This window comes from Acomys russatus, chromosome 8 (assembly GCF_903995435.1).
Source record: "Acomys russatus chromosome 8, mAcoRus1.1, whole genome shotgun sequence".
In the NCBI taxonomy this organism is placed as follows: Eukaryota; Metazoa; Chordata; class Mammalia; order Rodentia; family Muridae; genus Acomys; species Acomys russatus.
In genome coordinates, this window is record NC_067144.1 from 8,076,757 (window position 1) to 8,092,927 (window position 16,171).

Genomic DNA, 16,171 nt, shown 5'->3' on the forward strand with positions numbered 1-16,171 from the left:
TAGGTCTTCAACAATTCTGAGTTAGCTGCTGCATCACTGTTGCACAAAGGCTCATCAACTGCAGGTGTTCATCTGCACCATCTGCTAAGCACTTATCCACTTCCTACAAAGGAAAATTAAAGTTAGGATTTGGGCCGGGCATGGTGGCGCCTTTAATCCCAGCTCTCGGGAAGCAGAGGCAGGCGGATCGCTTTGAGTTTGAGGCCAGCCTGGTCTACAAAGTGAGTCCATCATGGCCAAGGCTACACAGAGAAAACCTGTCTCGAAAAACAAGATTTGGGCCAGAAGGCATCCACCCACCATTAAGGATGACTTTGTGCAATACTTACAGCAAGCTTTTCTGTAATAACAGACTTTTGTTTATCAGAAAGATTTTCATTTTCTACAACTGCATCATGAAGCTGATTAACAAGCTGAGTAGCTGCATGTCCTTCATTTATTAAGTCCTGCAACAAATATATGCCCATGTTAAACGCTGTCTGTATCCACCCCCCTCCCCCAGCCAGCCCCTGGAGTCACTTTGTAGATAGTCCTGCCTCCTGAGTGCTGGGATGTGCCACATGGATCTGCTAAACTATCATAGTTAACTCAGTTAAGGGTAGGATCTCAAGTGATTGTCCATCCACTTGTGTTTACAACCACTGCTGGGTTCATGAGTGCAGTGATTGTCATGTCCATTAGAATTTACTTGTTTTGGTTGGCTGGTCTGGACTGCCCAGCCAGTAGCATTCTCTGTAAACAATTTAGTTACCTTTACCACAGCTTCTAGTTTGTCAAAAGAGCCACTGTGACATGCAGTGAATATTCCATCAATGGTTGTAGCTGGTATTACCTGAAAAAAGTATTAGCATCATGAGGACAAGGTCTCTAGCTTGAAGAGACTTGAATGGCCAGAAGGGTTAACAAGTAACTAGTATACTTAACCCCAGCAATGTCTGTGATCACATCTTCCATGACTTCCTTTCCACCTGTTAGCCGAGTAGCACTTTGCAGAAATGTAATGGCTTTCCGTAAATCTCCTTCTGATACTTTAACAAGATAAGCTATTTCCTGAAGAGAGAATAAGGCTGGCCAGATGGCTTTCTGGGTAAAGGTGCTTGCCACACAAACCTGACAACTGGGTTAAATACTCAGAACCCAGTGTAAGGAGTAAACCTTTGACCTACATGAGCAGAACAAAACCCTAGGTGTGGGTAGAGCTGGATTCATAGAGATACAGCATCTGTCCAAAATGGACATTTTGCTTCTGAAAGGAATCAAAATAAATAGAATGGAGCACTTATACATAGGGGGCTGGAGAGAGGGCTCTGGTTAAGAACATCTACTGTTCTGGAGAGAACCTGAGTTCAAGTCCTAGCACCCGTATCAGGCAGCTTACAGCTCTTTGTAACTCCAGCTCCAGGGGCTACCCCTAACCTTAGGCACATGCACATATAAATTAAAAACTTTTCTTGGCCAGACGTGGCACACGCTTTTAATCCCAGCACTTGGGAGGCAGAGGCAGGTGGATCAGTGAGTTCAAGGCCAGCCTGGTCTACAAAGTGAGTCCAGGATGGCCAAGGCTACACAGAAACCTTGTCTCAAAACAATCCCCCCTCCCCCAAGACAGGGTTTCTCTGTGTAGCCTTGGCTGTCCTGGACTCCCTTTGTAGACCAGGTTGACCTGGAACACATAGAGATCTGCCTGCCTCTGCCTCCCAGAGTGCTGGATTACAGGCGTGTGTCATTGTGCCCAGCTGCAATAAAAATATTTTTTAAAAAGCAAATTATATTAAACTATTATGGGTAAGGACATACATTTTACACTTTAGGAGACTAAAAACGTCCTATCTAGACATTGATTTTGTTGGACCTCCGTGAGTTCGAGGCCAGCCTGGACTACAGAGCGAGTTCCAGGACAGCCAGAGCTGTTACACAGGGAAACCCCGTCTCAACCCACCCTCCGCAAAAGGATTAGTATTGTAAAATAATTATAGCCATCATTATTAGTAATCACCTCGTTGCCAATTTTGACATTTTCCTTCTGAGCAATATCCAGTAATCGCTTCTGTTGAATCTTATCTGACAGCGGCTTGAAGCGGAATTTTGAACATCTAGAAGTGAGGGGTTCAATTATTCTGAAAAAGATTGAAAACAGCTATGATGGTGCATTTCTTTTTTTGTTGTTGCTTTTTTTTTTTTTTTTTTTTTAATTTTTTTTTGAGTCAGGGTTTCTCTGTGTTGCCCTGGCTGTCCTAGACTCACTTTGTAGACCAGGCTGGCCTTGAACTCATAGCGATCTGCCTGCCTCTGCCTCCCCAGTGCTGGCATTAAAGGCATGTGCCACCACGCCCCGCTATGATGGTGTATTTCAAAGCAGCATAGAAAGAGGACTTTGGAGTTCTCATTACAAAGCCAAGGTGAGAGACAGTGACTTTGACCCAATTACTATACATAAATGTGTGTACAGACATGTCACCTGGTGCCCCATAAATACATAACATTATTATGTGTCAAATTCAAATAGTCTGCTTAGCATGCGTCTTAGGAGGTTTACATACCGACTGACATAGTTACAGATGAGGCAGAATCTGGTTGTTTTTGACTCTTTTTCCATGGTACGTCTTAAAGCTGCCTGAGCAGCTGAGGTCATCGAATCAGCTTCATCCAGAATTACAATCTTAAAGGGAGGACATGGCTTCCCACTAAGTCAGAAACAAAGGAGGTGAACATTGATCAGTATCTTTAATGAGATACAATACACAGCTCACCTAGTTATAGTGCACAATAGTATCTTTCAGTGTGTGGTAGTACATAGCCTATAAACTCTTGGTCATATAGAACTATAGTTTACTTTGGAATTCTACTTCTGGCTTGTGTTTAATGTGTATGGGTAGGTGCACCCATGCCACAGCACTCATGTGGACATAATAGAGGTAGTCCTCTCTTTCCAACATTACATGGGTTCTGGAGAAGGAATTAAGGTTGTCAGGCTTGCATGGCAAATACTTCTCCCTCTGAGTCATCTCTAAATCTATATTGTTTAATTAATAAAATTATACAGTGAGAAAACATAGTGAAATTTAACAACCATAACATTACTATTCTCGTGTTTTAGGGTGAGGAAGAGAAAGGGGAGTAACTGTAACACTTTCATACTGCACCAGTTCAGAGTGCAGAACCCCCCACAAACAGATGATTTATATCCTAGACAGATCAGAATGACATTGTTTCTACAAGCTACTCAGAGAATGGTGTGCAATTTAAAACACATGCTTCTGAAATTCTCCAGTAGTCATTTTCAAACCAGTTACCCATACATTAAGTAACTGAAGATAGGGGTATGAAGGAACCTATAATATTTAAGAACTATAAAGCCATCACCAAGTCTAAATTTAGATTCTTCACCTCAAAAAGCAGCTGTTTCCCAGGAGTCCCTTCAAGGTGACCAGCTCCAGTCCCTAATTTACTTCCTGTCTCCTAAGCACTGCATATTCTGGAACCACAGTCTATAGCTGGGTTCCATCACTTAGTGTATTTGCCAGGCTAATCCACACAGCAGTGGGTACCAATACTTACGTCTTTTTTTTATTACCAAGTAGGCAGATGGGTATGTCATATTTTATTCACCCACTAACGAGCTCCGTATGTTTTTGTGTACTGACTACTAGGAATAATTATGAATGTTGCATACACATTTTAGGTAATCAAATTTTCATCTTTTATGCATGCATACTAGGGATGCAATTGTTGAGTGATGTGGTAATTATCTTTTAAAAAATGTGTGTGTACACAGAATTCCTGTGAAGTCAGAGGATAACCTTTTCTTTCTACCCTATGGAATTGGAGTCATGTTGCAGGTCTGTGAGGCTGGCTTCCTTCACTGTTGGCCACCTTACTCAATTAAACCCAATTCTGCTTACTCTCTAAAGGAACCGACAAACTGTTTTCCAAGATTCTACTATTGTATATTCCAGCCATAAATATATGTGAGGTTTATAGTGTTTCTCCTTAACAAGTGTTATTTTCTGTCTTAAAAAAATTTTTTTTCAGCCATGGTAGTGGTTGAGAAATGGCTATGATCTTTGCCCTTTTTGTAGTTGTATTTTTATTGAGTTTTTGTTTTTTGTTTTTTCAAGATAGAGTTTCTCTGTGTAATAGTCCTGGCTACCCTGGAACTCTCGTTGTAGATGAGGCTAGCCTTGAACTCAGAGACCCGCTTTCCTCTACCTCCTGAGTGCTGGGATTAAAGGCATGCGTCACCATGCCTGGCTCTAGAAGTCCTTTTCTAAAGATACATAATTTGTAAACATTTATTCCAATTTTGTGGGTTCTTATTTTCTGTATGTATATTGATTTTGCTTTGTTTTTATTCCCTATAGCATTTTCCTTTAACGAAACTTAATTTTGTTTTTGGCTTCTACTGTTCATTTAGTCAGTCTATCCAGGATCATTTTATGATACTCAGGAAACTACTAGAAGCATACAAAACGACCCTCAGTCTTCATGCTGCCAGGCTGTTACTGATACATAATGCTACTGCATGGGGCCCTGGCTGACACCAGTGGAACAACAGGAGGGAGGGGCCATGTCCCCTACCCACCCGAGAGAGCAGAACCAGCTGCAGAACCAACACAGTGTGCAGGGGAGGGGTTTGGCTCTTAAAGCAAGGCCACTTGCTGAGGGAGAACCAGACCTTGCAGGGCCTGGCTGCATCAAGAGCAGGGAACCTAAACTGCTGTCCTTCCACTTCCCACTCTCCCAACTAACTTTAGACATAAGCACTCTCCATGCCAGCATTTTGTCTTAGTCTAGTTAGTGTGTGTTGTTATAACACAGGAGCTGAGACTAGTAATTTAGAGAAATGAAATTTTACTTCGCACAGTTCTAGACATTAGGAAGCCCAAGATTGTGAAATTTTATTTGTTGAGGATTTTCTGACCAAACATGGCCAGATTGAGTAACCGTGGTAAGCAGGGTTTGTAATCTGAAAAAGATAGCAGGAGGAGTTACCTTTTTTTTTTTTTTCGAGACAGGGCTTCTCTGTGTAGCCTTGGCCATCCTGGACTCACTTTGTAGACCAGGCTGGCCTTGAACTCACAGCAATCCGCCTGCCTCTGCCTCTCGAGTGCTGGGATTAAAGGCGTGCGCCACCACGCCTGGCAGGAGGAGTTACCTTGATAACTTCTAATCAAGTTATCTCACCAAGTACCCAACCTCTAAGTACCATTCCCACATAAATTTGGAAATTAAGTTTCCAATACTTGGCTGGAGGCCAAATTCAAATCACAGCCCACATTTAAGCAAATACAATGAACTATACTTTAGAGAGGGTAAGACAAGTCACTTACTCTGAGCGACTTCCTGACACAGTTAACTGAGCGAAGTTCTTCACCTTCTCTCGGACTACTTGTATTCCACGTTCATCAGATGCATTTAGCTCAAGAACTCTTAGCCGAAAGAGTTCAGGCCTATGTCAATAGGAAAAGCGTCATGAGCACAGTGCCCTGGGTGACAATGCTGTGTTACTTTCTGTTTGTTTTTGGGTTTGTGATACAGGGTTTTTCTGTGTAGACATGGCTGTCCTGGACTTGCTTTGTAGACCAGGCTGGCCTCAAACTCACAGAGATCTGCCTGCTGGGATTACAGGAGTTTGTGACCAACACCCGGCTGGCGCGGATGCTGGTTTAACCCAGGACTGTAGAACCCACCTAGTGAGCAAGACAGAGGCAGTCCCACACATGTTCTTTCTTTACAGAGCTACGCATTTAACATTCTGGCTAAAAACCTAGGAAGCAGGCACCTTCAGTCCCAGCACTTGGGAGGCAAAAGCAAGCAGATTTGGGAATCTCTGTGAGTTCAAGGCCAGCCTGGTCTACATAGAGGGTTCCAGGACAGCCAGAGCTACCCAGAGAAACACTGTTGTGACAAAAAAAAAAAAAAATCCCAAATAAATTGGGCTGGAGAGATGGCTCAGAGGTTAAGAGCCCTGGATGTTCTTTCAATGGACCTGAGTTCAGTTCCCAGCAACCACATGGTGGCTCACAACCATCTATAATGTGATCTGGTTCCCTCTTCTGGTGTGCAGGTGTACATGCAGGCAGAGCAATGTATACATAATAAATCTTAAAAATAAATGTTAAAAAAAATTTACATTAATTTATCATTTTTGTGTAATACACATTTTCTCTTAAAACCATACTAACATATTCCTTAGGTAATTTACTTATTCTTCAATTGTTAGACATTTATTGAGTTTTTTTTTTTTCCTTTTTTTTCAAAGACAGGAGTTCTCTGTGCAGCCTTGGGTGTCCTGGACTGGATTTTGTAGACCAGGCTGGCCTCAAACTCAGAGATCTACCTGCTCATTTATCAAGTTTTAAATGTTATAATTTAGCACATTTTGATTTATTCCCATAGAATAGCTTGCTTTTAGGAAAATTACTGGAGTAAACTATGAATAGCAGGCCGGATGTGGTGGCGCATGCCTGTAATCTCAGCACTCTGGAAGACAGAGGCACATAGATCTTTGTGAGTTCCAGGCCAGCCTGGTCTACACAGAGAAACCCTGTCTTGAAAAACCAAAAACAGAGCCTAGTGCAGTGGTGCATGCCTACAATCCCAGCACTCAGGGAGGCAGAGGCAGGTGGACTGCTGTGAGTTCAAGGCCAACCTAATCTAGGACAGAACAGCCAAGGCCATACAAAGAAGCGCTATCTCAATTTCCCCTCCCCCAAAGAAAAACCAAGAACCAAGCTAAACCAAACCAAAACAAGCAAGTAACCACCCCCCTCCCCAAAAAACAACCATGAATGGGTAGGTTGTATAGGGCAAGGATCAGACGCAGGCTTTGCACATGCTACGTGAATTCACAACCTACACTGAGATATACCAGCCCTAACTAGGAACTTTAAAAAAAAAAAAAAAGTAGATTCTCATACCCAGGCTAGATTAGAACTCTCTATGTAGCCCAAAGTGGCTTAAACTTGCAATTCTCTTGTTTCCACTTTTTAGTGCACTATTTACAGGGATGAAAAACCAAACTGGCCTCAAATGTGAGATTATTTTGCTGGGATTATAGGAGTGTTCCATCACTTACCATGTGCGTCTGTGTCTGTACCTGTGCCCACAGAGGCCAGAGGGTGTTTTAGATCCCCTAGAGCTGATGTGAGCTACCTGATGTGGGTGCTGGGACCTGAACTCTAGTCCTTTGATAAAGCTGAGCTATCTCTCAAGCCAAAGGTTTAGTTTATTCTTTATTTTTCTTTCTTAGTATACATTCTTAAATATTCTATGGGTCTAAACGTTTAGGGAGTTCAGTGCATGCACATTTTTAAAGTCATATTACAACTAAGTATGATGTTCACAATTAAAGTAAGTTCTTTAAAAATATTACGCTGCTGGGCATGGTGGTGCACATCTTTAATCCCAGCACTTGGGAGGCAGAGGCAGGTGGTTCGCTGTGAGTTTGAGGCCAGCCTGGTCTACAAAGTGAGTCCAGGACAGGCAAGGCTACACAAAGAGACCCTTTCTCAAAAAACAAAACAAAAATATTACTGCTGCAGGGCATAATGGCATGCCTATAATCCCAGCACTCAGGGAGGCAGAGGCAGGCGATCCCTGTGAGTTTGAGGCCAGCCTGGTCTACAAAGAGAGTCCAGGACAGCCAAGGCTATATGGATAAACCCTGCCTTGAAAAAACAAAAACCAAACCAAAACAAACAAAAAAGCAAATTAAAAGATTATTACTGCTGGGTTAGTGGTGCCATATACCTTTAATCTCAACACTTGGGAGCAGAGATAGTTGAATCTCTGTGAGTTCAAGGCCAGCCTGGTCTACAGAGTGACTTCTAGGACAGCCAGAGTTACAGAGAAACCCTGTCTCAGAAAACAAACAAACAAAAGAGTATTACAAATATTCTCCCCCCCTCAACATTCTTTTGGAAACTGTTCTTGTCATGTAGCCCAAGTTGGCCTTAACCTGACTGTTACCATGTGCAGAATGTTTGTCCATGAACACAGTCTTTAAAATAGTGTAAGAAGATATATAAAGTAGAATGACTCATTCCAAAATGTGCTGCCGAATTGTTCCAATTACACCACTAAAGTTGGTTCAGCTTGAATCTTTGAGTCAGGGAATAAGAGCTCTGGGAAACAAAGATTGCTCTCGCGTACAAAGCATCAGGCTTGGAACCATATTTCCTTATACTTTTCCCCTTTCAAAAGTCTTTTGTTTGTTCGTTTGCTTTGAGGCAGGGTTCTCGTGTAGTGTTGGCTGTCTTGGAACTCGCTTTGTAGACCAGGGTGGCCTTGAATTTACAGAGATCCAACTGCCTCTGACTCTCCAAGTGCTGGGATTACAGGTGTGTGCCACCATGCCCAGACCTTTGTAAATTCTTTTTTTTTTTTTTTTTTTTTTGGTTTTTCAAGACAGGGTTTCTCTGTGTAGCCTTGGCTGTCCTGGACTCACTTTGTAGACCAGGCTGGCTTCGAACTCACAGAGATCTGCCTGCCTCTGCCTCCTGAGTGCTGGGATTAAAGGGGTGCGCCACCACCTCCCAGCTGTTGTAAATTCTTAAAAGAAAGCACTATATACAGGACCTGTACAATTCAAACACTAGAACAGCTAGTACTAGTTCTACTTTTTTTTTTTATTTTTGGAAGATTTATTTATTATGAAGTGTTTTTGCTAGTATGTACTCCTGCAGGCCAGAAGAGGGCACCAGATCTCATTATAGATGGTTGTGAGCCACCATGTGATTGCTGGGAAATGAACTCAGGACATTTGGAAGAGCAGCCAGTACCCTTAACCTCTAAGCCATCTCTCCAGATCCAAAAAAGGGTTTTTTTGTTTTTGTTTTTCGAGACAGGGTCTCTCTGTGTAGCCTTGGCTGTCCTGGACCCGCTTTGTAGACTAGGCTGACCTGAACTCACAGCGATCCACATGCCTCTGGCCCCCAAGTGCTGGGATTATAGGCGTGCGCCACCAAAAAAAGGGTTTCTAATGTACCTAAAATTACACTTCAACTACTACTCACTGTGCTCATGCTCAGGGGATCTGAGGACGAGGAAGTGGTCTGGCCACTAATAGCAGGGCCTACGAGGTACATGACAAGTGCCACATAAAGACACATGTGCATCATTCTGAGGATATGACTTGTCTTCTGGGCCCCAAAATTATAATAAAAAAGTTGCCCACAACAGAACCATGGGATTTAAAACAAGGAAAAACAAACAGCAATAAAGTGAACCCCAGAGAAAGAGGGGAACATTTTGGTGTTGTCATTTAAAAAAAAAAAAAGGTCCTGGTAGATTCCTTTATTGAATGATTAGTCATCAGGGAATAGCACTAAGTGAAAAGAATTAGGAGGCGTGGCCTTGTTGGAGGAAGTCTGTCACTGGGCTGGGCTTGCAGGTTTCAAAAGCCCATGCCAGACCTAGGCACTCTCTCACTCTCGCTCTCTGCCTACGGATCAGTATGTAGCTCAGTCACTTTTCCAACATCATGTCTGCCTGCATCCAGCCATGCTCCCCACCACAGTGGTAATAAACTAAACTTCTGAAACCGTAAGCAAGCTCCAGTTAAATGCTTTCTTTTATAATTACTGCCTTGGCCATGGTGCCTGAGACGCCATGTAACTTCAACTTACCCAAAGAGTTCTCTAGCCGCTGCCAGAATTGTGGACGTTTTGCCCGTCCCAGGGGGCCCATAGAATAAGAGATTAGGAAGCTGCAGAAATTGAAATTTAATTTTTACAGATTAAATGTTGTCACAAAATAGGTGAAACTGACAATATGCAACTGTCTGGAATGGTGCAATGACTTTCCTAATCGAGAGTACATATGTCTAATAATGTTTTAAGAAAAGTGGTATCACAGTATTTAAAGTTTTAAATATGCCTTGAAATGGTTATGTAATTGTAGATGACCCTCAACTCCTGAACCTCCTGTCTGCACTTAGAATTTCAGGCTTCTGTACTCTGCTACTGCATTAATTCTAATTCAGGTAGAAAGACCTTGTCACAAAAAGGCAAACAAACAAAGAAGTAGGAAAAAAGTCAGTAATGACGTCACACTAATCCACAACTGCCTACATGGGTGGTATGATATTTACAACTTTGTTTTTGATGGTACAAAGCCCTCAATTCATATGCCACTGGATAAAACTCAAGGCATGAGTATAAGGTATGAAATAAAAATCCTGTGTTGATTTGGGGTGGGGAGTGTCTCATCTCAAATATACGTGAGTTTTAAATGTTTCCCAAAGGCCCATATGCTAAGGCCATCATCAACCTGTGGTACTAATGAGCAATGAAACTTCTGAACTATAAGTCAAAACCCTTTTTCTTTTAAAGTTGTTTGTATCAGACATTTTGTCAAAAAGATGCCAAGTTGCCTAACTGAGCAAATATTCCAAAAATCTGGGGGGGGGGGGAACCACACACAACCCAAATTCCAAAACACCTTTGGTTCCTGTCATTCTGGAAAAGCAATACTCCTCAAGCTGTACTGTCAGGTCAGAAATGAATAATGGCAGCCAGGGTCAGGAAACAGAATTTAAGGACAAAGCAAAAACTACTTCCTTTTTTCCACCCCTAAGCTCTTAAGACACAGGGACACTTCTTCACACACAATTTAAAACTCTTACTCTGCTAGGTATCCTGGCACACGCACACAATCCTGTCACTCAGAAGATAGAAACAGGAGGATCTGAAATATGAGCTTATCCTCAGCTATGCTAGGAACTCAAGGCTAGCTTAGGGTACATAAAACCTAGCCTCAAAACAAACAAACAAACAAAAAAACCAAAACACTCAACCAAACCAATCTGCAATTCTTCAAATGGGTTTGTGTTGTCTAATAATTTAAAACACAAGTTTATCCTACATACAGCAGGAAATGTAGTGCTCTAAGAGATAAGTGCTCTACTTTTTCATAAAGCTAGGTTAAAGAAAAATATGCTCCTACACATACATGTTTCAGACAGGGTCTCACAGTGGCTGGCCTGGAATTTACTATGTGGAGCAGACTGGCCTCTACCTCCAAAGTGTTGAAATTAAAGACACATGCCACCATGCCCAGCCAACTATATATATTTTAAAATCCAACTTGTTTTTTTTTAACACACATCTGTAATTAATTGTAACATGCTTATACCTACTTGGTTTACTTGTTTAGTCTCTTTCCTCTCATAAAACACAAGCTCATGGAGGAAGGGTCCTAGCAATCTTGGTGAGTGACCTTTATTTAATACTACATAATAATGCCACACAGAAGATGATCTGGCAAACTAATTATGGTTTTATAAATATCATCAAATACTGCATGTATTTAATATGGACAAAGGTTAAAAGAAAAGGTGAACAGCTATGTTAATTTCCCAATGCCGTCAAACACCGTCCACTTACATCGGCTCCTTCTAAAGACTTTTTCAGCACTGCGACCACCTCTTCCTGGAAAGCGACTTCATCCACACACTTTGGACGACTGGAGGGTGGAGGGAAGGGAGGTTATGGAGCTACTGTGGGAGCCACAGAACACCCATGTGTTCCTTTTACCCAAATGCCGAGGGTAGCTCTCACACAGTAGCTACGAAACTGTGGGCAGAAACAAATACGAACACTGGAGTGAAATTACTTTTGCCTTCTACCTGTACTGCAGAGCAAACTTAGAATTCAGTGAACTGGATGTGGAGGCTCACCTCTTTAATCCCAGTAAAGGGGAAGCAGAGGTAAGCAGAGCTCTGAGTTTCAAGGCCGGTTTGGTCTACATAGTGTATTCCAGGCCACTCAAGGCTACAGTCAGACCTTGTCACAAAAACAAACAAAATGAAATGCGTGAGCCTCCACATCCTGCCATTAATTAGTAATTTTAAGAGAAACTATGACAAAGTTGTCCTTCCAAAACCTATGATTAAGGTTTCTACTTAGTAACTTACTAAAATATTTTTCTTTTAAGAAAGATTTATGGGGGCTACAGAGATGGTTCAGTGGTTAAGAATATCTGCTGCTCTTCCAGAGGACCTGGGTTCAATTCCCAGCACCCACATGGCAGCTCACAATCACCTACAACTCTAGTCTTATGGTACACGATGCTCTTTTTGGGGCCTTTAAGGGCATCAGGTATACATACGGGGAGCAGGTATATACGCAGACCACACATTAATTCATATGAAATAAAATTAAAATAATTCAAAAAATTTTATTTGGTGTGTGTCTGTGTGTGTGTGAAAGAGGGGGGCATACTGTTGTATTTCAGGGAGAGGGAGAGAGAGAGAGAGAGAAAGGAGGTGGGGAGAGGAGGGGGGAGGGACATAATATGGTATTCCAGGGACTAAACTCACGTTGTCAGATTTACACAGCAAGTGTTTTTACCCACTGAGCCCTTTCACTGGTCCCCAAATTCTTTGGTCCACTCTTTTGTAATTCATCAGGTTAAGTTGGGTGGTGGTGGCGCACAGCTTTAATCCCAGCACTTGGGAGGCAGAGGCAGGTGGATCGCTGTGAGTTCGAGGCCAGCCTAGTCTACAAAGCAAGTCCAGGACAGCCAAGGTTATACAGAGAAATCCTGTCTCAAAGAACAAAAAACAAAACAAAACAAAAAAATATTTAAAAAAACCAGGTTAATACTGGGCAAGAATGATTGTGTGCGCTATAGAAGTCAGAATCTCACAAGGGATGGGATAACCATTGAGATGTAACAAGAATACATTAATTAAAAAAAAAAAAAAAAAAAAAAAAAAAAAAAAAAAAAAAAAAGCCAGAATCTCACCTAGGATTAGATAGATAACAATGAAAATATCCAAGGGAGTATGGCAGATATATAGTGATGTAAAGCCTTCTGCAGAGGAGAAGCAGGCTGAGCACCATGCAAGAGCTTATAGCCAGAGCTGTCTGATCAGAGAAGCTGAAAAACTGGATTCCTCATTCTCCACATACGTTTTAATTTAAAAAAAAAAAAAAAAAAAAATCTAGTTTTGGGGTTGTTGAGATGGCTCAGCAGGCAAAGGTACTTATTGCCAAGCTGTCCTGACTAGTACATGCCAGTCAAGGCATGCTTGCTGTGGCATGCATCCTCTCCCCTCAACACTAAAGTCTAAACATGTGGGGGGGGGGGGATAGAACTACGGAAAAAAAGAACTGCGGCTGGAGTATAGGCAGCCAGAACAGCCCATACAGTGGTAGAGTGTTTGCCTAGCATGTAAAATGGCTATTTCATCAGTAACAAATGAATTAGGGGCTGGAGAGATGGCTCAGAGGTTAAGAGCACTGTCTGCTCTTCCAAAGGTCCTGTATTCAATTCCTGGCAACCACATGGTGTCTCATGACCATCTGTCATGAGATCTGTGCCTTCCTGTGGTGGGCAGAATAATGTATAAATAATTAAAAAAAGAAAAAAAGTAAATTACGTCTCAGCCTTCAGAGGCTCTTGATCTAAATCTGAACAATGGGGCCTGGATAGCTATGTCAGATTTAGTGAGACACATCTGTAATACCAATATCCTCCAGTGGGAGTGGAGGGGCTGGAGTCCTGCCTGGGAGCTCAAGAGCCAGTTCGTACAGCAAGAGAAATAAAGAGAGCCTGGGTCAGCAAGGTGGAAGGTGAGAACCAACTCCCCAAAGCTGTCCTCGGAGCGTCCCATGGAGGCTGTGGCGCACACGCACCCTTCCTCTCCAGGGTGCACAATAAGTTAGAAACAAAACCTAGCTTGTTATAAGCACTGGCTTTTGGGGGGGAGGGGCACAGACGATGGGATGAGTTGGGGCAGGCGGGGGTGGGGATGACGTAGATGTAACACTCACCTAATTTTCCTGATAAAACTAAAACAGCAAAAGAACGTGTGGGCCCTGTTTAGCCTTGTAAATAACCTGAAAACCCCTTGGTAACCACAGAGGCTACATCTAACTAAGAGTTAGGAACGCTTCTAGTGTCACTCAGCTGATGACAATTGAGTAGAACTTCATTTCCTTACGCTAATCCCACCAATTTCCACTATTAACAATAAAGGGGAGGGTGCGAATCTGGGTTTCACTGGAACCACTGTTTGTAGCCAGCTCACAGAAGTGTTGCTTTCTTCATTTCCGTGTCTAAGACCCTAAAACTGTACAATTTATAAAAAAAAAAAATTTTAGCTCGTCTATAAAATAAGAGAACTAAATTCAACTACTATCAGTCCAAAGACCCAAGACTTATAACTGGGTGATTTCCCCCTGCCATACATAGCATCTAAATAGAGCAAACTCCCCCTTACATTAAGGAAAAAAAAAAAAAAAAAAAAAAAAACTGAATAGGACTGATCAGAGAGGTAACTTATTAGTTATTTCAACAAAAGGTCAAGCAGTTCTTACTATTTTTCTACCCAGGGAACTGGTTTGGCTTTCTTGGTTTCTCCAGTGCTTCCTGCAGTGGCAGGTATCCCCCGGTCCTTGGTCAGCTGTGCCTTAGTACTGACAGATGCGCCTTTCAGAAACGCCTGCATGGTTTCCCCTCCTGGTGTGAGACAAAAGAAAAAGAAACTATCATGAGGACGGTCCCCTTGAGTGACACCTCAGCTTGTGCAAAAGCATTCAGTAGTTAACTGAATAAGGTGCATCACTTCCTGGTTTAGGATGCTTTGAAAGCACGGCACTCGGGGTCAACAGGGTCATAAGAGAGGCTAAAGTCCTTACAGAGCTTATATCTACCTATATAGGTAAGGAATTCTGGGACGAATATAAACAGTTGACCAACATCGAGTCACCCAGCACTAAACTGTATGAAAGCCTCTCCTCTCTTCCACTTCTGCAAGCCTCTGTACTCTTCCTGGGCCTTAAGCTCCCCGGTGTTACTGACAAGGCCGATGCTGCTCTTCAGAGACTTGGGGGCGGGGAGGGAAAAGTGGGATCTTGAAATAAGGATAGTACTATCTATTGCGATAAATTCAAAATGAGAAAATGTCAAGATTTATACAAAACCTAACTACAATATATAAGCACATTTCTAGATTGTTTTCAGGGGCGTCACATTAATCTATCTTCCCCCCCCCCCAATCACCGGTTTCTCTGATAACCCTTAGCATCGATGACAATGCTATTTTGTTTGTTTGTTTGCTTGCTTGCTTTTCTCTTTCCCCACTGCTGTACAGTTGGTGCTTAGACGTGTCTGGCTTCACAACCTTTGGCATACCCGCTACCAAATGAAATGTGGAGACCGGACTAACGCCGATTCCGTGAGCAAATTAAGTAAACGGCTGCAAGCATGTAGCTCCGAGCTTGCACACAGGTCTATGCTGGAGAAAACACACTACGCGGTGACCGTCCAGCAAAAGGCCAGTTTCTTTACACCTCATCATCGGGTTGCCTCCTCCCGCCGCGGGCTGCCGATGGCCGTGTCGCCCGAGCCGCGGCTCGCAGTGACCACCGCCTGGCGGAGGCCACAGCCCGGTCCCCGCCAGCCCTCACCCAGGCTGAGAACACCCAGAGCCGACACTTACAGTCGCCGCCGTCCCCCGGGCTGCCGCGGTTCCCGCCACAAGACGGCGGCGAAAAGCATGGCGGGAGCGCGCCACACGGCAACGTCACTTCCGGCGCGCGGGTCAAGGGGAAGCGCTCCTTCTTGACTTAGGGTGAAGTACTGCTACCGGCTATGGGGTTCCACGGAGGTAATCCTGCGCAGACTTGGCGGCCAGACCTCAGCTCGCTAGTCACTGCAGAATGCGGGGCGGGGGTGACGCGACCGCTGGCGCGGTGGCATGCTCTGCGGCGAACGGCTCGAAAGACCTGGCCTGGCGCGGGCCAGCGCTGGGAGGTGGCGTTAGTTAAGCAAGCGGCTTCTTGGGTTTGCTGCCACCGTCACCCCAAAGGTCGGAGCCAGAATGCGCTCACTCGACCTTTCTCCGGAAGAGGACACCCCGCGGAGTACTGCCCCCCCCCCCCCATCCTCTATGGGCACAAGGCAGAGTGGTTTTAGAAATATGGCGTCTGAAGCTAGCGGTTAAAAGCTTTTTGTGCTTTTGTGGATGTTCTGGGTTTGATTCCTATTCTCATTTTCTCTCTCAGTCATGCAGTCATTCGCTCTCGCATCATTCATTTGTTCTCTCTCTCACTCTCCTCACCTCTGTCTCCCTTTCCCTCCCGTCCTCTCTGTTGTGGTGACCCACAACCATAAAATTATTTTGTTGCTACTTTATAGCTGCAACTTTGCTACTGTTGTG

General features: G+C 43.4%; 1 protein-coding gene across 1 annotated transcript; it reads right to left on the reverse strand.

Annotated features, from left to right (window-relative positions):
* Positions 1-7: 7 nt before the first annotated feature.
* Positions 8-15,527, reverse strand: Rfc4 (replication factor C subunit 4). The gene is made up of 11 exons (XM_051150777.1): positions 15,452-15,527; positions 14,328-14,469; positions 11,388-11,466; positions 9,630-9,709; positions 5,331-5,450; positions 2,541-2,684; positions 1,997-2,117; positions 925-1,050; positions 752-832; positions 330-446; positions 8-103 (listed from the first exon to the last, which is right to left on the reverse strand). The coding sequence occupies exons 2-11, from the start codon at positions 14,456-14,458 to the stop codon at positions 8-10; spliced, it is 1,095 nt and encodes a 364-aa protein (XP_051006734.1). The 5' UTR covers positions 14,459-14,469; positions 15,452-15,527.
* Between the last annotated feature and the right edge of the window lie 644 nt (positions 15,528-16,171).

Excerpts from the sequence above, each read along its gene's own strand:
- Rfc4 (XM_051150777.1), bottom strand. The coding sequence starts at position 14,458 with ATGCAGGCGTTTCTGAAAGGCGCATCTGTCAGTACTAAGGCACAGCTG. Across the intron at positions 9,710-11,387 it reads AGTCTTTAGAAGGAGCCGAT|CTTCCTAATCTCTTATTCTA; the intron begins GTAAGTGGACGG and ends CAATTTCTGCAG. Across the intron at positions 1,051-1,996 it reads ATGTCAAAATTGGCAACGAG|GAAATAGCTTATCTTGTTAA; the intron begins GTGATTACTAAT and ends TTCTCTCTTCAG.